We start from the raw sequence: 20,992 nt of genomic DNA, 5'->3' as shown, positions 1-20,992 counted from the left end.
TGACTCGCAGCACAAAAGTGCCCCTGCAACAACCGAAGAACCCGCCTCAGTACGCACAGCAGAGAACGGGCCGCCGGCCGCGCTGCCGGGGGTCCGCAGGCCGCTGCACACCAGCCAGCTTTCCCATCCTCAGCGTCCACGCACGGGCGGCGTCCACGCACGGGCACCCGCCCAGGTGTCGGCGGTGAGACCGCCGTTGCGTGTCTGCCGCGCTTCGCAGTTCACAAAGCACTTCGCAACGTTCCTGGGTGGTTCCGAGTGTGCCCCCAGTACAGTTTCACTTGCTTCTGCTTTCTCACTTGTTTCCCATCTTTCTTCTTTTCTTTGCCCCTCCCCTCCTCCCTGCCAGCACCCCCGTCCGTCTTTCCTCCTTCCCTTCACCCTGGAGGAGGTGGGGCCCTCCTGTCTTCTCCCACGGTCACCTCTAATCGAGTGTCATCAGATGTCAGTCAACGGCCGCTGAGAGCAATGAAAAAATTCTCCAGGGAACAAGGAGCGATAATGTACCGCTACTGTGGTAAACAGCAGGTGCCATTTAAATCCACGAAAGGCTCTGTGACTGCTTTCAGAGGAGGGTGGAAGGCCTTGGGGACTTGAAGAGGGCCCAGGGGACAGGCGTCACAGGCATCACTGGGTGTGCGTGACACCTTTTGCAAAGTTTCCTTTGCAGATAGAAGAGAGAAATGTTCAAGAAATACATAAAGACGAGAGCAAGGGGCGGCCCGTAGGCACTGGCCGGAGAGCCGCGCACAGGCAGGCGGGCCTCGGCCCGAGACACACTTTCTTTGTGCGGCACGGAGAGTGGCCTCGGTCTAGACACAGGGGGTCCGGGGAAGTGCCCTCCGGACTCCTTCACTGTCGCTCGTGAGGACAGACTAAACTCTCATATGCTTTCCTGAGAAATTTTGAAGTTACACATCGGTCACGATGAACAAATCAATTTACAGAAAGACAGGAGGCATTGCCCTGGGTGCGGCTCAGTTAATCGGAGTGTTGTCCCGTAACTGAAAGGTTGCGGATTCAGTTTCCAGTCAGGGCGCGTCCCTAGATTGCAGGTTCAATCCCCGGTCCAGGCATGTATGGGAGACATTCAGTCGATGCTTCTCTCTCTCCCTTCCTCTCTCTCTAAAGGCAATGAAAAAAAAATGTCCTTGGGTAAGAATTTTAAAAAGGAAAGAGAGAGGAGATCTTTAGCACCCTGGCAGGAATTGGAACTAAGCTGTGGGAGTCAGACCGGGAACACGTCTATGGCTTTGCAACCTAGAGGCGGCAGAGACTGGCCGTAAAGGCAGCCTGCCACTTAGCGGGCGTGACTCTGCAATGGTTACAAATACTGCCTCCCAGCTTGAGTGCAAACATGTCTTTTCAATGAACTACATCCTGAGTTATGTTATAAAGTATCTCACCTTCAGAGAGCTACTGCAACAAAGTGCCACAAACTGGGTGGCTTAAAACAACAGGTGGTACCCTCTCACCGTTCTGGAGGCTAGAAGTTCAAAGTCAAAGTGGCCATGATCCCACCCATACTCTGGGTGGAGTCCTTTCTGGATTCTTAGCTTCTGGTGGTGTCGGGCACTCCTTGGCTTACAGCCTCGCCCCCCAGTCTCTGCCTCCATCGTTACACCGAGTTCCCTCTGTGTAAGTCTGCATCTTTCCTCCTATAAGGACACCAGTCATGTTGGGTTAAGACTCCCTTGACGCCCTCACCTTAATTTACATACTTCTGCAAAGACCCTATTTCCAAATAAAGTCACATTCACAGGAGGCGGGGGGAGGGGGGGTAGAACTCCAACCTATCTCGAGGGGTCTCTTACTTAGAGTTTACACAGAGTGATAGAATAATTCAGAGGAACAGAATTTACATTTTATTTTTTGTATAAAGGAGAGTTGCCAGTGGCATGGTAATAAGAACACCAAAATGGGACAGAGTGGAAGATTTCCAGCTCTGATTCTGAGCATGCAAACGTCGCTGAAGGAAAACCTTGAGGAGGCTGCAGAGGCCAGTCCGTTGTGGGTGGGGCATGGGGTGGGGAAGGGTTGTGTAAACTACATCATTTCCCTTTACCGGGATAAGAATAGCTCATTCTTTTCTGCATAAAATAGAAAAAGAGCCTACCAGATTCTCTGCCTTGATTTGGACTCTGTCAACAGATAGGAAATTTCAACCCGAGGCTCACCTGGCATTGCCGATGCATCCCTCCCCAGTCCCAGCTCCAGATTGCTCCTTCCTGAGGTTGTCAGTCGTGATTTTGAAACAGTAGTGAGTGGAGGGGTGTGGGATGCCAGAGGCAGGGAGTGGCCAGCAGGTTTGGGGCCAGTGCTTTTTAAAGGATCTGTGACTCGAGCCCTCGCTGGTGTGGCTCAATGGATTGAGCGTGGGCCTGCGAACCAAAAGGTTTCTGGCTTGATTCCCAGTCAGGGCACATGCCTGGGTTGCAGGCCAGGTTCCCAGTAGGGGGCGCATGAGAGGCAACCACCCATTGATGTTTCTCTCCCTCTCTTCCTCCCTTCCTGTCTAAAAATAAATAAATATTTTAAAACAATTATTTAAAGTTTTGTGACTCGAACACCTGAAAGGTAATACTGATGAAACTTAAACCACCTCCTTTAGAACATTTCGGGGACAGAGTGAGCGACCTTTTAGATCTTTGAAAAACCTGGATTCCATCAAATCCCTCTGGGCCGAAACCAGAAGCAAAGCTGGTTTTCTCTTTGTAGTGTGTGGGTGTTCACCTTTTTCATCCCTCCTACTTTGTTTATAAGGTTATCTTCTCGAGATCCTCATTTAGAAGGACAATGCCAGGTCGCAAAATGTAATCCCCTCTCCAGACTTTGGACTAACAGATGAAAAAGAATTAGGGGGCACATGAGAAAGGGGGGGCCTGAGCCTCTTTAGTTAACACCAAGGTGGGCCCCCGGAAGGAAACCGCCCGACCCCGCCCCATCCCGTACCGGCCCACGACATCTCTGTCGTTCCAGTCACTCGAGTCCTACCTGAGCAGGGTTCGACACCCTCAGAATCAGAGCTAGAAACTTGGTTTGCTCCCTCCTATCCCGGTGGTATTAACATGTCACCGCTTACTCCCTTTTATGCCAATGTGACTACAATTCTTCCTTGATATGTATTAGATTCAAGCCTGCCTGGCCTCTTGCAGAAGTGCTGTCAAGTAAACTTCGGCAGAATTTAATTCAGACTCGTCGTTGGCTTTCGCCGGTTTCCATATCTGACTAATTGAAATGCCCTCCTAGGCCCTTGAGGCGAGATAAAGGGAAATCACAAAATGAGACGTCTCATCTCTGGGGAGCGAAAAAGGAAGACTGTTCTCTTGGAACATCACGAACTGTACATCCTGAGAAAACTATGCAGTCGTCAAATGCTTTTAGCTTCCTTAAACCTGTTCTGATGGGTTGGATTGTGTTCCCCACCAAAACTCCTCTGTTGCGTCACTAACCCCGTGCCCCAGAGTGTGACCTTATTTGGAGATAGGGTCAAGCCACGGAGCTGGTCAAGCCACAGCGCGGTCCTCAGGGTGGGCCCTGATTCGCTAAGACAGGGAGGGGCACAGACCCCCACACGGGGGCAGACGATGTAAGAGCCACCAGGAGAGAAGAGCCACCTGCACACCTGGGACGCGGCCTTGTCACCGCCCTGCCTGCACCTGCGTTTTGCAATTCCGGCCTCTCCAACTTCAGGACAGCAAATTTCTGTCACTGAAGCCACCCAGTCTGTGGTACTTCCTGAGCCTGCTTAGCAAACGAATACACCTAAGTGTAGAAGGGTGGGGCCTGTTTGCTTGTTTGTTTTAATAATTAAGGTCCTCAGTTAATGCAGCTATTGTTTTCCAAAGGAGTCTTTGAGTGGTTTCGTTTTCATTGGTTCCACCCATTGCCTAGAGAAAAAAAAAACACCTGAAAATCTTGTGTGTGTCATGTGGGCATCGCTCTCTGCTTCACCAGAGTCGACAGTGAGTTGGTCGTTTTCACAGGCCGGTCCACACGTGGAAATGTGGCCGCTAGATACGCACTTTACGGCCTGCGTGTATTTACCTGCTACGGTGAAAGGCTGGCCCACCCACGGAGATTCTGGCCCAGTCTGGGGCAGCGGGCAGAGTCACGGAGCCGTGAACCCGGCAGAGGGCTGACAGTGTTGGGGGTGAGGTTAGCAACCTTCAGAGAGAGCAGTGATTCTGAACGTGGAGGGGGCTGCTTTCAACTAGTGACGAACGAGTGGGGAATCTGCAAATGGGAGGGCATGGATTGTGTTCTCAATTGAAAAAAAAAATACAGCTTATGATAGCATTTGCAGATTCCGGAAAGATACTAGAAAGGATTTTGAAAGTCCTTAAGAGAACCACATTTCTTGGAAGAGCAGAGGGCATGAGGTGATTCATTCGTTTCTCTTCCCTTCTTTCCCTCCCTCCTCCGGACCCTGTGGGGGGAGGGGCCAGCGGCTCCGGCTCCTTCTCATCCTCCTGAATCAATTCCTTAATTGTGGTTGCCATCATTTTATCCTTGACCTTTCCCTGTGGCTTCTACCGTCCTCCCCATGCTATTCGACAATGTCTGTGTCCCCAAGGATTCACTGCAGTTGGCCATCTGCTCTACTTTGGACACCATTCTCCCGGGAAACGGCTCGCCCACGTGGATTCAGTTTTCAGCTAGGTGGCGACCCCCCCCCCCCCGCGCCCCCACCAGGCCAGCATGTCCAGCTCGACCTCTCACCTGTTCTCCTGTGCTGGTTTTTGCCCCGGTACCTACAGAACGCTTCCTCTGTCTGTTACTGAGGCCTAAAATGAAGTCTGTCCAAAATAGAGCCCTTCCAGCTGGACTCTGCTCTCAGATTGGCAACATTTCCTCTCCCTGTCTCTTTGGGGCATAAACCTTTGATTTGAGGGCTTTTTTGGTCTGTTCGTGTTTTTGCCTGTCTGCCCTGCTCATCTTGGTTTAGCAGTAATTGTGGCTTCATCCTTTATCCTTGGCCTCATGCGTGAACTGGCCCAGGGTCACCGCGCCCTCCTCCCCTCTGGTTAATCCTGTGCGAGCTTAGCCCATCCTATTGATTTTCATTCTCTCTTCCAAATGGTTTGTCTGCCTTCGAGACGCAACGCAGCAGGTGGGGACTAGATGCTGATGGTCAATAACCAGCAGCTCCTGGCGCTTTAACTTTGGTAAAGGAAGCAATCCCTCGCCTCGGTTTCAGTGTAAATGACTGAGCACTGAATATTTCCACCTAAACATCCTGCCAGTGCTTGTAATTCACTTGTTCAAAGCTATTCCATGACCCCTTCCCCAAGCCCCCCCAAGATAAACAGCATTTTAACCCCACTCCCCATTGGCCCTGTCGCCAGCGAGGAAGCCCCGCCCCCCCAGGCCTCCAGACGCACGGTGTTTTGCCGTGTACACTGCGCTTCTGTGTATAACGCGCACCCATGTTTTTAGCCCAAACTTTCAGGGGGGAAAAAAAAAACCCTTTCATTTTAATTCAATTTTTATTTAGTTATATTTAGAAACAAAACCAATTATCACATTCCAGGGTATTATTTTGCATATGGATATCGTTATTGCTTTCTAGAGTTAGTTTTAACACATAAGCATACATAAAACAATTAAAAACATTTATATAGATACAGAATTAGTACTACCCATGTAGAATGTGCGTCCTTATTTCCACTCCAATATTCAGGCAAGAAAGTGTGCACTACACACGGCAAAAAGTACGGTGCCTGATTCCTCTCCCCGTGGCCCTTGCGCCCCATCCGACGGCGTGTCTTGCCTTTCCTCCCCTGCAGAGTCTTGTTTCTTTCTGCTCCTTCCTTCCTGTGTCCTCCGCGGATCCCTAGTCCAGACCCTCCTCGCCTCGCCCCCCGCCTCTGTGCCTGTGCAGCAGCTGAGTGGCGAGTGCCTCTCTCAGGGGTGCGTTCATCTCACTGGACAGCTTGGAACGGTTCTGTGTCTCATGTTATCGCAGCAGAGGACACAGAAATGGTCAGCGACTCAGGGTCCTTGCTGCAGGTGCCTGTTGCTTTACCAGGTGGCAGGCAGTGGCGGGTGCCCCACCCTTTAGCCCTGCCTCTTTCGTTCTTCTGTGGCCGTCACTGTGCCTGTCTCCCCGCTTGGTGCTTCTGGTCTGAGAACCACAAGAGTGAAGAAGAAGAATGGTGAACAGCATAGATCTGGGAGTCACTCGGTTCAAATCCCAGCCCTGCTAGGAATAGCAAAGTGACCTTGGCCAAGCCGAGCCTCTCCCCAAGCCCCGCTTCCTTGCCTGTGAAATGGGACATGCACTGCAGCCCCAGTGTGGGGTGTAAGCCCCACAGTCTCGGCCGTCGGTGAGACCATGTGAAGGCCGGAGGAGTGAAAGTGGGTGTGCCGGTGGTAAGGCTTCACAGCAGCCCTTTGTCTGCGGGGCAGGGGGCCGAGGGCCAAGGGGAGGTGTTTAATAGTTACCTCCAGGAGTTTCAGGTCACCAGTCACCAGTAGGCAGTAACTCCGGACCAGCAGGCTGTGGTGCGCAGCGCAGGTGGGTGGCTGCTCACCACCCCAGCACTGTGATTGCGTTTCTGCTCTGTCCCTGCCCCGAGCAGAGCCTCAGCTTCCTGTGGACCAGGTCAAGGTCATCGGTGGCTGTCCCCCACCCTCACCCACTCACAGCCACTCAGCAGGATCTGGAATAGTCTCCTGCCTTTCAAAAGATGCCCCTTCTTCCCCCTCGTGGCTCCGCCCCCAGTCCCTCTGTAAACCCCGGCCTGCCCGCAGCCCAGAGTGACTGCTGCCCCGAACTTCTGTGTTTGCTCTGGCAACACGAGCGCTTCTGTTGCCTCGAATTACGGGCTGTCCCTTTTAACTTGCAGCGAATTTGGCCACCCCACGAGATTATAAGCTCTTTAGAGCGGTGCCGAAGTCTGGGATGTCCTCCTGTTTCCTTTTCTGCCCGAGCCCGGTCTCTGCTGTGCAGAAACCCCTGGATGCCGTCAGCGGCGTCGTCACTGTCGTCACTGTCATCCTTGGCCAAAGCGTTGCGTGCAGCTTGCGGCTGACCCTGCACCGTGCTCTGGTGGGACACGCCACACGCGTGACACAGACAGTTGGTGGGTAAACAGGCTGTGACTGAGAAGGATGTAAAGCCCCTTGGACAGTCACCCTACGGTAGTTTGGAAATGTATCATTTAGAAATGGACTAACCTGAAATTATTTTGTACTCCTTATGAAATATAAACTCGACGAGTAGGGTGATTATCATTAAATTTTGTGGATATTTTGTATGTGAATGAAAAAATTTTTTGATGTCTCTTAGCTCCCAGGGGCATCAAATTATCATGTTGTACGTGTTAATCAAGGGTTATACAGACAAACCCTTTTCTAGGTGTTTAAAAATACCCATCCGGGTGCATATTTATATATTTTTTACACTTCTTTTGGCACATTCTATAATTGTATTATGTCTTATGTACATCATGTGATATATAAAATGACAGCATTCCGTTAGGTATGGGAATTAATTCTTCCTTCTGAGTTCCTGATTACAAGAAAAAAATCCGTACCTTCTATTGGATACTCATTATTCAGCGGAAGCGTGTGTCCAAAGGGTTGTAGGCAATAGGAAAGTTGGTGCCTCTTAAATAAGGTGTTCTTGGTTGTGTGCCCTTTAATAACACAGCCGGACTCGGAGTGATGATCCGTTTCACCCTGCCAAACCAAAATGAAACCCTCTATACTGGTAAAACTGGTGCTACTATTTTACTTATAATTCCTTCTCTCGAGCTTCGACAGAATTCAGTGAAATTGAATTCTATTTCATTTTTTTTTCCATCGTGGCTGAACCCTCACTCACCGCCAGAGTTTCACCTGAGTCTGATCTTCCAGGAGATAGCTGCGGGGTTCGTGGAATGCAAAGGGAGTGCACTCGGCTGTGAAGCAACTTCTCGTTTCGTTCCGTTGTCAAATATAAAATTATGAAGAAACAAAGCAAGGAAGGGGGCACGGAAAGAACTGAATGAGCCGATCCTTTAATAGATGACATTTTTTAAAATGGGAGTTATGACTTCAGCAAAAATATGAAGATTTTTTAAGCTATTTTTTAAGGGGGAGAAATTATTCTCAACCCTAAAAAAGAATTTCTCATTAAACCATTAAGACAGAGAGGCACACAGAATGACCCAGGTTTGAACTTCTGGCTCAGGAACTGTTTTGTTTTATTTTTTTTTTTGTTTTTTTGTTTTTCACTTAATGCAGGAGCCTAAGCCCAGCACTTGACTTCCTAGGACCCCTTTGAGAAGGACCATGGACAGGGTGCCCCTACTAACTGAGCTGGCAGAACGCCGGTGATTCCAGACCGTCTCAGACCAAGTCAGATGTGTGCTCACCCATCCACAATACATCTGGGCCCAGAGCCTGGGACATAGTACATGCTCACGATTTTAAAATCCAGGGAATCCAATCCTGGCTGGTGTGGCTCAGTGGATTTAGCACCAACCTGCAAACAACAGGGTTGCTGGTTCAATTCCCAGTCAGAGCACAAGAGTCCAGGCCAGGTCCCCAGCTGGGGGCATGGGAGAGGCAACCACACATTGATGTTTCTCTCCCTCCCTTCCCCTTTCTCTAAAGTAAATAAATAAAATCTTTATAATAAAATGAAATCCAGGGAATCAAGAATCCTGAGGAATCAGGCTTGAACTCAAGTGCAATAGCACTTTATGGGCATAATTGGCATCTTTGATAAAGTCTAGAAGGCAAATGTTTTAAAAATAGTGCTTTGAAATGCAGACTTACATGCATTTAAAAAAAATAATGTAAAATGAGTGTTTGAATAAAACAGCCAAAAGAAGGTCAACCACCTTCATTGCCAGTTAGCATACAGGCCATTGAAATGCACCCTAAGTAGCTGGGGAACCTGGATTTGTTTGGGGCACAAAAGTGACAGTCTGTCGTCTTTGTGGTAACAAGAAAGAAATGACTTCTTTTAAATAATGGGCTTTAGTTCTGCTACCTAAAGCGTATACTTTAATGTCAGTTTAATAGGAGCTGTTTTTCATTTGCCAAATGCAAGGAGGAATTATTACATACAGTTGTATAAGTTGTCTTCAATTTTCATAAATTTCTTTTTAAATGCTTTTTGCTGATCATTTTTACAACATCCACATAAACTTGCATCGGTCACAATAAAAAGCATGCAAGGCCCCCCTGATATTCAAGGTTGTGATTCTGACCCAATTCAAACAGAGTGGCAAGGTGACACGCAGACTTTTAGAAGCTTTAGTTCCAGGTTGTGGTGACTTGCTGAGTGAGAATAGGGACACCTTGTCAGGCATTACCTTGGGAGGTTATATAGACTTCTGTGGACCCGTCTGGGTCTGGTGACCCCTGAGAGGAGCAGGTGTGATAGCCACAGGTAATCCTGCAGTGATTCCCTGGGTCCCTCCCACCCTCACTCCCTACGGGCTCAACATCCACCGTCTTCCAAGGAGCCCAACAGGAAGGGCAGAGATGAGCTAAGAAACAACAGAGATTTTGCCATAGGACCAAGCTGAAAATGTGCGTTAAGCCCCTGCCTCTTAAGAGAAAAGGGGTAGATCAGGAGGGGAGCAGGCCTTGACGAATACAAAGGTCACTCTGCGGACAGAAACGCGAGTGGGAGCCGTAAAGGTGCTCCCCTTCCTTGTCCCCAGGCCCCGGCTGCAGGGATGGGAATGTTGGCATGCAAAAGGCGAGGGTTTGACTCACCGAGAGCTAGACTGATGCGGGGCTGGATCGTTCCAGAAAAATACTCCCAAGGAGAAACATTTGCACATAAGTTTGGTTGTTGCCAAACAACCAGATTATTTTAAGAATGAGCTACGCAACCACCTGCAGTGTTTTATTCCTTAGGAGGTATTTTAGAGATTTTTTAAGTAGTAATAATAATAATTTGCTTCCCAGACCAAAATGACCTCTGCTACAGAATCATGATAATAAGGCCGTGTTACCGAACTTCCAGTTATTAGATACGTAAGTTCTGGGATTTAATATACAGCATGGGGACTGTAAGTTAACAATATTGTATTAACGCTTGAAAGTTGCTAAGAGTGTGGTTCTTAAATGTTCTCACCACCAGAAAAAAAAAAAGGGAATTACGTGAGCTAGCGGATGTGTGAACTCACCTTACTGTGGCATCATTTCACAATCCATGTTTATAGATGGATCTGCTGGGAAACAGAAAGGCGCTCCCCTTCCTCGTCACACGGTGGACCTTAACCTTTCACGGCGTCACACGGAGACCTTAACCTTTCACGGCGTCACACGCCCGTGGTATCTCAGCGAAGCTGGAAAAGAAAGGAGGCCCTATCGGAATTGCGTCTGGTCCTTGGGATGGGCGCTGTTGGCCTCAGAGAGGAGCCGCGGTGACCGGTGACCACGCCGGCCACGCCCGAGGCTGAGACAGCGGTGTGGTGAAGGGCATTGGTAGTCCTGCAACCTCTGCTCCGATCCCGGGCATCTGTCACCAGAGGTAGCCGGTGACGATTTCCACAGTTTTATGACCCTTGGCGGCCATCCCAGGAAGTCATAATGCCCTCTGTAAAATTCCACTTCCACACCCTGGCCTTTCCGCCCAAATCCTTCAGAAGCAGTGAAAATGGGACCACACCTCCTTTATGTAACATCAGTGTGTTTCTTCTGCTGCCTGCTCTGACCGATGCCCCCCCCCCAAAAAGTACTCAAGGATTGGGGACCTAGGGGCAATCGAGATACCAAGGATAAAGAAGAGGCTTGTTTGCTTTGCCTCTGCAGTGATAAGTTACTAAAAGCCAAAGGATGGGTCATTTCTGTATCACATGCAATGTCTCGAGCCATATGGATGTTGAATTAGATAATGAGGGAAGAACCATTCTCCGTGTTGTTGTAGGATTAGGGGGAGGTTGGCTTGAATAAAAGAGCTGTGGGAAGAAGCAGGTCAAGTGCGGGTTCTGGCTGAGCAAACCGACACAGTCTTGTCAGCAGAGGGATGTGCAGAGAGTGCAGTCCCGTCACCCGTATTGGAGTCCAGGGTCCGCACAGAAAAGGAAGGCTCCGTCAGAGCCAGGGGGTCAGGCTCGAGGTGGGGTTCAGAGCAGGTGCTGGGAAGTCAGAGCGTGTCCAGGCTGCAGTGCAGATGGACCTGAATGCCGACCGACTCCAGGACAGGAGCCATCTGGCCTCTGCCTTGGGCTTTTATTTTTTTACTTTCAGAGAGAAGTGAAGGGACAGAGAAAGAGAAGGAGAGAAACACTGATGTACAAAAGATGCATCGATCAGTTGCCTCTCACATGCCCTCTACTGGGGACCCAGCCTGCAACCCCAGCATGTGCCCTGACTGGGGATCAAACCAGCGACCTTTCAGTTCACAGGCTGGCCCTCAGTCCACTGAGCCACACCATTCAGGGCTCTCACTTTTTTTTTTTTTTTTTAAGTGTTGTTTAGCATGAAAAGTATTGGCAGGTTTTTCTTGACTTTCCAGCATGAGTCCAGGTTGCTAAGTGCCTGTGACTATCGCCTTGGAGGCCAGGCCAGTTAGTACTTTATTCCATCAACTGAGTGCCTACCATGTAAAACAAATAAACTCAGTTTAATACTGGGGGAAGCACAAGGACAAGGAAGGTGTAAACCACAGTTGGACCCCAGAATATGGCCTGGTTATGAAATCATGACCTCAATGTGGAAAAAGTTAAACAGCACAGAAGAGAAGGGATTCAATTAAACGAGACGAGATTTTGCAAGGCAGAAAGGCATTGCATGACTGAATGGGTGGTACCTATGGTGAGCGCCGTAGGAACCGAGAGTTGGGGGTGATCTCTGTGGGTTGGAGAGGTCTGGGAAGGGGGGCAATGTAAACTGTCTCGTCTCTGGACAAGTCGAGAGAAGCGGTGACGGCATGCCAGATGGAGGAGGGGCGTGAGAGCGTGGAGGTAGGAAGTTTAAGAGACAGTCTAGCAACAGTAAAACAGCTCAATTAGAGTTGGGGGTTGGTTGGGAAAGGTGAATAGTCGGAGATGAAGCCAACAAGGTCGTTGAAATGAAAACGTGATGATGTTGAATTAAAGAGTCCTCCAGTGTACTTTCTAGACACTGAGAAGTCACCAAAATTTTTTTGGCAGAGGAGTGACATGCTTAGGAATATTCTAGGAAAGTTAATCTGGTGGCTGAATATGGGCAAATTAGGAAGAAAGAGTGCTTGGGTAGACCAGATGTCTGCGCTTGCTTTGGTCTAACTAATAACACAATAAATGTTCTAACTATGGAAGCAGGGGCAAGAACAGAAATAAAGAGATGGATACCAGAGAGATTTTGAAGGAGAGGGTAATAAGACTTCGCCCCTTCTTCATCAAAGGTCTATGCATTGTTTTGTAAAAGGTGAAAAACTTATACGATCTGAAGAGAAAGCAGAGTATGAAATGCACTGTCTTGGAACCAAGTGACTAGGAGACTATTTTATGGACAGAAATGGGGATGTTAGGTTAGGGGATGAGAGGGGCTGAATTCTTAGGTAAAAGTAATGAGTCGAGCTCTGGATGATAGTGTTTGCTGGCGCAGGAGGCAGAGATGTGTTACTAGAAGGCAGGAGGGAGAGCCCGGCCAGTGGTGAACACGGGGGAGTCGCCTGCACAGGGCTGACAGTTTAACCTGTTTGAATGGCTGGTATCTTCCCGTGAGAGACGAGTCAGAATGCTGGAGGGGCCACCCTTTTAAAGGAGGAGGAGGAAAAGGAAGCAGGCACAGTGTGCAGTCAGACACTGGGGAGGAGGTGACAGACTCACAGGGACACAGGCAAGAGCACCCAGAAGGAAGCTGTCGTCGGCAGGGTCAGGTGTTGCAGAGGTCAGGGAGGAGAGAGACCCAGGAGGAGGACCGGGGGCTGAACAAAGGCCACTGGACCCCGCAATTAGGAAGTCGTTCTGCCTTAAGAATAAGAATGGTGTCACCGTGCGTGTGTAGGAGTGGGAGGAGGTGGATGAAGGAGTGAACCTGGAAGGACAGGGGGCACAGACCATTGATTTCAGGCGAGAAGAAGTAAAAGGGGAGACGATGGCCTTCCGAGTTGGGCACTGGTGTGGATGCACCGTGCACATGGAAGACAAAGGTGGAGGCTCCGTGCATTTGGCCAGACTTAATCAAATAACTACTAAGGGCTGGACCCAGTTACCAGGGAGAGATTGACGGCTGTAAGAGAAAGAGAGGACAGTGAGGGGAACAGGGTTCGGGAGAAAATGGAAAGGAGGAATCACGAGAACTGGGGAACTTGTCGTGCTGGGAAGAAGAGACGCTGCTTCCTCTGAGACTGGGGAGGGGATAGTGGCCGGTGTAGATTCAGGAATGTTTTGAAACGAAGAGAATAAAGGTGGAAAGCGGGGCTGCTGGCCTTAGGCTTCCGAACAAAGCGGAGGGTGGGTGGCCTCTGAGAGAGAGGGCGGACTAGGGTGATGGGTGATGGGGTGAAAGGGAAAATGTCAAAAATACCGCCCTGGGTCATGTGCGGGGGGTGGGGGTGGTCAGAGAGACACGGACATTGGGTTGGTGCTGCACAGAAACCTTGAACTTCCCTTGTGCCCTCGTAAGAGTTGGTTATGAAGTGCAGCTTAGCAGATGCGCAGTGTTTGTTTCCACTTTCACTTCTAAGAACTTCCTCTCCCTCGTTGTCTTATTTTTCCTAGTACATTTTCTGTGATTTCTTTAATTTCTAATATTACCACAGTTATAAATTGCACAACCGTTAGAGAGACAAGCTCTTACAGATTTCTTGAGGTTATCTCAATTGTGGGGGAGACGTTGGTATGAAATAATACCTTCTAGATGAATTAAATTACTGATACATACACTTACCAGGAAAAGTTAGTGAAGACAACCCAAGAATTGTACTACCCGCTTCCCTCTAAAAGGCTGATGTAAAGTTTTAGACGATCTAATTGAAAACATCAGCATGACTGCCTATGTCCTCAAACCTACAGAATTCATTTAAGAGCAATTTAAGAATAAGATCCAAGGGGTGATTGTGGGTCACCCAGAAGCTGGCAGATCACAAGTGGCTCCATGGTGGGACCTGTGTGGCCAGGTGTGTCTTCACACCACTGCACCAGACGGTCAGGGTCTGTGACGAGGAGGAGCCGGCCATGCAGGACAGCACACATGACAATCACATAACAGTTCCCCAGGCCACCTGGGGAGTCCTCGGTTTCAGCAGGAGTGCAGCCCAGCGAGAACTGAGGAAGAATATGTTTCCATCGCAAATAATATTCATAACAAAAGTAAATAATGCAGAAAGCCCCCGCGTTCCAATTCTGTATGTCAGCCTTCAGTATATTCCTGACTCTATTCTACAAGTCTCCCACCCCCTACCCTGCCCGACCGTGGCAGGTGGAACACCAAGCAACGGCCCACAAACTGAGTGACCAGAGTGTGCTTCTGGGGGGAATAGATTCACTTTCCAACCTTGGTGCTGTGGGAGGGAAACGTTCTGTGGGCCCCCAGCCACTGGCCCCAATGGAGGTGAGCCTGCCGAGCTTATTCCTGCCGTGGCGACTGAACCACTTCTTCTTCCCTTTCTTCTCCTTGTAGGTATGGCCTCACATGTGCAAGTTTTCTCCCCTCACACCCTCCAATCAAGTGCCTTCTGTAGTGTGAAGAAACTGAAAGTAGAGCCGAGCTCCACCTGGGACATGACCGGGTACGGCCCCCACAGCAAGGTGTACAGCCAGAGCAAGAACGTGCCGCCCCCTCAGCCAGCCACCACAGCCGTGAGCACCTCCTTGCCCATCCCGAACCCGAGCCTACCTTACGAGCAGACCATCATCTTCCCAGGAAGCACCGGGCACATAGTGGTCACATCAGCAAGCAGCACCTCCGTCACTGGGCAAGTCCTCGGCGGACCGCATAACCTAATGCGTCGAAGCACTGTGAGCCTTCTTGATACCTACCAAAAATGCGGACTCAAGCGTAAGAGCGAGGAGATCGAGAACACAAGCAGCGTGCAGATCATCGAAGAGCACCCACCCATGATTCAGAATAATGCAAGCGGGGCCACGGTCGCCACTGCCGCCACGTCGACTGCCACGTCCAAGAACAGTGGCTCCAACAGCGAAGGCGACTACCAGCTGGTCCAGCATGAGGTGCTGTGCTCCATGACCAACACCTACGAAGTGCTGGAGTTCCTGGGCCGAGGGACGTTCGGGCAAGTGGTCAAGTGCTGGAAAAGGGGCACCAACGAAATAGTGGCCATCAAGATCCTGAAGAACCACCCGTCGTACGCCCGGCAAGGCCAGATCGAGGTCAGCATCCTGGCCCGCCTCAGCACCGAGAGCGCAGACGACTACAACTTCGTCCGGGCCTACGAGTGCTTCCAGCATAAGAACCACACGTGCTTGGTCTTCGAGATGCTGGAGCAGAACCTCTATGACTTCCTGAAGCAGAACAAGTTTAGCCCCTTGCCCCTCAAGTACATTCGGCCAGTGCTGCAGCAGGTGGCCACGGCCCTGATGAAACTGAAGAGCCTGGGCCTCATCCACGCGGACCTCAAACCGGAAAACATCATGCTGGTGGATCCGTCCAGACAGCCCTACAGAGTCAAGGTCATCGACTTTGGCTCAGCCAGTCATGTGTCCAAGGCTGTGTGTTCCACCTACTTGCAATCCAGATATTACAGGTAAGGCTGTTGGCACCGCGGCAGGAGACGCTGACCGCCCAGTGGCACACGTGGGGAATGTGCAGTGGTCGGTCAGTGTGGGAGAAATAAAGTTCTGTGCCTGCTGTGTCCTTCAAGTGATCGGGATTTACTCGGGAAGTTAGGGCGTGAGCACATGGAAATGGCAATTAGAAGCCAGAGGGGAGCCAGGGGAGGCCTTTGGCACACGTGTTCAGAGTTGGAAGGGATTCCTGGGGCTGCGGTGCCAAGCGGAAGCAGAGCAGGGAGTTTGGTCCTCACGGATGGTCGGATCCAGACATGGGTGGAGGAGAGAGGGGGGCATGTGTTATTGAAGTCACTGTGGTGAGAATGCACAAGGCGGGTGGGAGACAAGGACCCCTGCCTGGTCAGAACAGAGGACCTGTGGATGGGGGAAGCTGTGACCAAAAGGACAAGTTGGGACAGGGCCGTTGGGGTCTTAAATACCTGACTAGGAGGCTACAACCGCATCTCCAAACATGGAGTGTGCACTGAGGCATTAGAACAGCAGCGGGTAACAGGACCAACCTGATGCTCCCAGACAGCGTTTACATATCTGTGGAGGCGGGATCTGAGAAGGGACGGACTAGCTTAGAGCCCATAGGCTTGCTGCTGGCGAGAGAAGGTCAAGTTTGGGGTCAGGGTGAAAAGCAGATGATGGGAGGATTCTAGGAAAGTGCACGGCTTTCATTCCTTCACTCACTCCTCAAGGGTTTACTTCACTTACCGCCCGAGCCGGGCACGGTGCCAGGAATGCAGCAGGTGCCGGTTTGCACTGCTGCTCCACGTTAAAAATCACCGGGGCTTTTACTAGCAACTTGACTTGGGTCCTGATCCCCACAAACTGAATCAGCATCGCTTGAGGGCGGTGCGTTTTTAACAGCATTTCTGGGGGGTTCATTGAGGGGCGAAGGTTGAGAACCGATGCTCTAGGCAGGGTGAGGAGGATGAGAGCCCTGGCTCTGGGGTAAGAAGCCTGGACTTGACCCTGATCCCCGCACTCGCAAGCTGTACCACCCAGCTTGCTGCCTCCTTTCTCCGTGCCTCAGTTCCTCACCCATAAACTGGGGGGGGGGGGTCGGTCACCGCCTCGTGGGGGTTGTCGGGGTGGTGGCAGGCTGTGACGTGGTGAGTGAAGCACTTCACACCGGCACGTGGTGGGCGCGTGGGAAGAAGTAGGTGCAGTGGGAAGCGGGAAGGTCTTTGGAGACGGGTCGGGCTGTGTTGAGAGTGATGCAGAACAGTCCGGCGACGGTGGAAGGTGGCGAGAAACCAAACCAAACTCCCAGAGAAGGGACACGTCAGAGGCTGACGCGCAGCAGGAGCACCAGCATCCCGGCTCATCTGTGTCTGCACTCTAGCCAAGGACGTGCTTTCGCCACGCCTCCCTCCAGACCACGCCTCCCTCCAGGCCACGCCTCCCTCCAGGCCACGCCTCCCTCCAGGCCAAGGAGGCGAGCTGGAGCCAGGTGGGTGGACACAGCTGGTCCATCACCCGGCCCTGCCCCACTCGGCTCCCCTTGTCTAGTGATGCACCAACCTCTGGGCCAGTCCCTCCACCCCATCCCTCAGCCTGCAGCCTCGGTGGGTAACCTTCAAGACAGAGTCCCCCGAGCGCCCCTCTCCCCTTCTTCCCTTCTCCCTACTCACGGGTTTCTAGGCCCCTCCCCATGCTCCTTCTCTCCCTGCCCTGGCCCACCCTCCCTTTAGGAGGCATTTCCTGGGCTGCAGCGGCTCCTTTCTAGGTTCCTGCATCCTTCCTTCCCCAGCAGGTTCCTTCCTGCTCGGTTCAGGTGCGCGTGCATCCTCCCGTCTGGGGAGGCGCTTGCCGCTGCCTCCTGCTCACCCACTTCCTCTCCCCTCGCTGGCTTCTTAAGCCTTCGGGGCTGGCTCGCTGCCCTCTGCACGGGAGCCAGGTGTTCCTCATCACCCCTCCGTGGAGAGGCGAGACCTGAGCTGGGGCCCCGGGCCTGGGGACAGAGGGGGAGGTCCGGGGAGGAGGGGTGGGTGAAGGAAGATGGGCGGGGGCTGAGGCAGCTCGGGGTTCTCCGAAAACCAGCCCTGGGCGGTGTCAGCGCCGCTCACCGTTGCTCCCTGCTGCTGCCGTCACTTCACGTTCGGCGCGCCCACGCAGCACGCAGCACGCCGCACGCCATAGGCCGCTCCTTCCCAGGCCTCCGCCTGAGCGGAGGGTGAGCTGCAGGGCTGCTGGGGCCTTGACGATTTCATCGGCCGGAGTTGTCTTTTGGTGGACAAATACTTGCGCTATTCAAATTGCTAAAAAGTGAGCATGGCCACCTATAAAAAGACTTTTAAAAACTCCATTTAAAAAGCAGTGCACGCTTAGAGCAAAACCTGGTGGGCACTAAGTTTCCTCGGAGATAATCAAGCACTCTCGTCTTCTCACCTGGTGCCCCCGTGACTCTTCCCGCCCCTGCCCCAAAAGGTAGGTGCTCCGTTTTCCTTTGCTTCTGTGTTTGTCCCTGGTACTGAGTACCTGCGATCTCCACGCAGGAGATCTGGCTGTGCAGGAGGACCATCTCTGGTGGGCGGTGAAGGCAGCTTGTTTGCTGCGGCTGCCAGGGCTCTCATTAGCTCTCCTCCTTTGCACTCCACCCCGCTCCCTCCCAAGGCCCGAGCTCTGGGTGCCGTCTTCCCGCTGCCTGTAAGCCTTCAGTAGTTGTTGTCTAACATTCTCAGGACGAGATCTCTTCCTCTTCATGGTGGTTTTGGCAAAAAAATGCAAGTGTCCGTCCTTCCAGTCCTCAGGCCCTGCCCCTCCATGTCCAGCTCTGGCTTCAAGGGCACGGTCAACCTGCACGCCAGCCTGGCCTTTCTGCCTCAAATGGTGTTTCGTCCTGCTCCTCCCCACCACCGGGCCTCATTGGAGCCCCGGAGTAGCTCGCCGCCATCACGAGCCGTCTGACTGTTGAAGAACAGTCCCCAGCTGTGTCCTGCCTGTCCTAGCCGTGTGGGACAGCCCGCCCTAGGCTGCATTTATCAAGCTGGTTCTCTCTCAAACGGGGGAGAGGGGTTGGGGTGGGTGGAGTTCTGCAGTCCTCCATTGTTGCCCTGAGAAGGAAGGTGTTTCCAGCTACATCTTCAGAGAATGTGCCTGTGTTTGAGCTGCCTGGTGCAAAGAGGCCCTTAGGCTGTGGGCCCAAGTGGACCCAGGGCCCCCCAGTATCCGAGCTGGGTGCATTTCCCCCGGGACCTCTCATTTTCAAAGGGGAAAACACTTACACATCCCTCCTTGTTTTAAGTGGGGCAGTTTTAAGAGTCTCATCCCCGCCTAGTGACGTGGGAACAGTTTCTGTCCAAAGCCTGGGTTACCAGGACAGGTAGGTGGTGGCTGCGGGGGGGTGGGGGGACAGGAGCAGGTGCAAACTATTACCCTGCTGGTTTGGCACCTGCTTGGCCAAGGGCGGGGCCTCTTGGTACAGGTGTTCTGTGAGGCTAGCCTGAGCATGTGTGTTTCAGGAAACCAGCGCTGCTCGAGTTTCGTTTTCTCAGCCTGAGGCATGGCTGTGCCCTTCCAACTCCAAGGTCAGTTGCTCAGTTTAGTGTCAGACCGCCCTGGTCCTCGAGCTTTGTTGCGCGTGAGAGTCGCCTGGAGAGCTCACTCAAAGTAGATTTCTGCCAAGGTCCTGCCCCAGCCAGACCCACAGGGCCCAGAGTCTGCAGGGGAGTGCCCCCTGGGAAAGTCTCCCCCCGCAACACCACACAGACAGGCACACGTGCACGGAATCAGGGGTGAGGTGGTCCTACTCAAGCCCACTCACTGAGAAACATTGCTCAGGGGAGAAAGGGGTTGACTGCCACAATGGTGTCACCTTCCAGGTGCTGCGTCCTCCCCTAGGAGCAGAGTGACAGGTAGTCCTGTCGACTGTCCCCTCCCCTTGGAAGTCCTGTCGCTTCCCTACTCGGTCCTGCACGGATGCCAGACGCTGCTTCAGAACAGGTGGTGCGTCAACTCAGGGCACGTCTGCTCTCCGTGTGCCCAGCAAACTAAAAACAACACCAAGTGTTCAGTCCCCCTCTCAAGAAAAACAAACAAAATGACATACCGTGCGAGCAAGAGATAGTCAGCAATTAACATGTACAGATTTTTTGTTTCTGCTCTGAGCTATTCAGAGTAGTACCCTTATCTGTTAGACTTAACTTGAAATACTCAAGATTATTACTAGGACCCCCCCAAAAAATAGGCATCCAAACTTAAGGTTTAAAATATGGCCAGTAGCCTACTTGTTCATCATAATCCCACCTTTTTGTCTGATTCTTTGAGTTGCAAAGCCCATTTTCAAGTTGATCCCATGGTGGTTTTAGGTGGGAGTGGAGATGTGTTTGAATTCCGTTCAGGTCAGCAGATGGCCGTTGGGAGGCGTCCATCGGGCACCTACTCAGTGTCCAGCAGCAGATGTAATGAAGAGTGCGGCACCAGGCACAAACTCTCACCTTGAGGTGTGTCCAGTCTCTCCAAGAAAGTTCAAAGACACAGACAGACAGCCTAGAGAGCAATTCACGTGCTTTGGTCCTGCAAATGTTTGACCGCTCAGCAGGTACTCATCAGCGCTCTAGGAAACCAATGATGAGAAAACCCAGTTAAAGAAATTCCAGTTAAGGAATGATTTTGCGAGGTGGGTCAGTAGGGAAGGTTATAGGTGCACTGTGGTAGGTCCGAAAGGAAATGAGAGATGGGCTGGGGGGACCCAGAGGTGCAGAAGTTGGGGTGAATAAGGGAAGATGGGGAAACAGCGACACCTGGGAGGAGTTGAAGGCCTGGGTTGGAAAACGGTGTGGGTGAGTGACATCTCACAACGGCAGCCTTGATGTCGGCTTTGACAAGGCACGTGGATTTAACAAGGAGTAATTGGGTAGAGTTAAGGATATTAATGAGGTTAATCAATTGGAATGAAAAATAAAACAGTCGGGGAGAATCCAAAGGCTAAGAGAATAAATACTGGTTATTCAGGAATAAAGAGAAGAGACCCTAGATTATAATGGGGGGTCCCCCCATCCCGAGTACAAATGTGAACACTCAGTGCTTTTAACCTTTCTGGTACTGTGATTACAGAGTCGGCTTAGAGGGAATGGCAGTGCGTTTGGTTTGCTGTCTTTGTTTATTGACAAAAGTTCTGAAGCCCAGGTCTCTTCAGGACCTGCTTTCTAATCCCATCACAGCTACTGGGTAACAGGCTCTGGAAGGAGAGTCGAGAGCCTTGCATTGCAGGGCTGGCCCTTCTGTCCCCACCGAACTGTGTTCCACCAAAAGTCATTAACAGTAGAATGTCAACTCCTCCCAGGTGTCAGTACATGCAGGAGTGAGAA

The 20,992-nt window shown here is 51.5% G+C and overlaps 1 protein-coding gene and 1 long non-coding RNA gene across 8 annotated transcripts in view; one reads left to right on the top strand and one right to left on the bottom strand.

The window, feature by feature from the left end:
- The window catches only part of HIPK2 (homeodomain interacting protein kinase 2), a 158,884-nt gene that overhangs the window by 40,543 nt on the left and 97,349 nt on the right, over window positions 1-20,992 (top strand). For all 7 annotated transcript variants that reach the window (XM_053656597.1, XM_053656596.1, XM_053656595.1 and 4 more), the window contains one exon: window positions 14,563-15,646. In XM_053656597.1, coding sequence (XP_053512572.1) covers window positions 14,563-15,646 — 1,084 coding nt within the window. The remainder of the gene's footprint in view (window positions 1-14,562; window positions 15,647-20,992) is intronic.
- On the bottom strand, window positions 5,467-10,537 carry LOC119044396 (uncharacterized). Its single transcript, XR_008389974.1, has 5 exons — window positions 10,137-10,537; window positions 7,832-8,473; window positions 7,542-7,686; window positions 6,448-6,596; window positions 5,467-6,127 (listed from the first exon to the last, which is right to left on the bottom strand). It is a non-coding gene; the product is annotated as an uncharacterized LOC119044396 (long non-coding RNA).

The sequence above is a fragment of the Artibeus jamaicensis genome, unplaced genomic scaffold, assembly GCF_021234435.1.
Source record: "Artibeus jamaicensis isolate MK-2021 breed Jamaican fruit bat unplaced genomic scaffold, CSHL_Jam_final scaffold_2172, whole genome shotgun sequence".
Taxonomy (NCBI): Eukaryota; Metazoa; Chordata; class Mammalia; order Chiroptera; family Phyllostomidae; genus Artibeus; species Artibeus jamaicensis.
The sequence above is the reverse complement of the archived record's forward strand: the minus strand, read 5'-3'. Positions and strand labels throughout refer to the sequence as shown.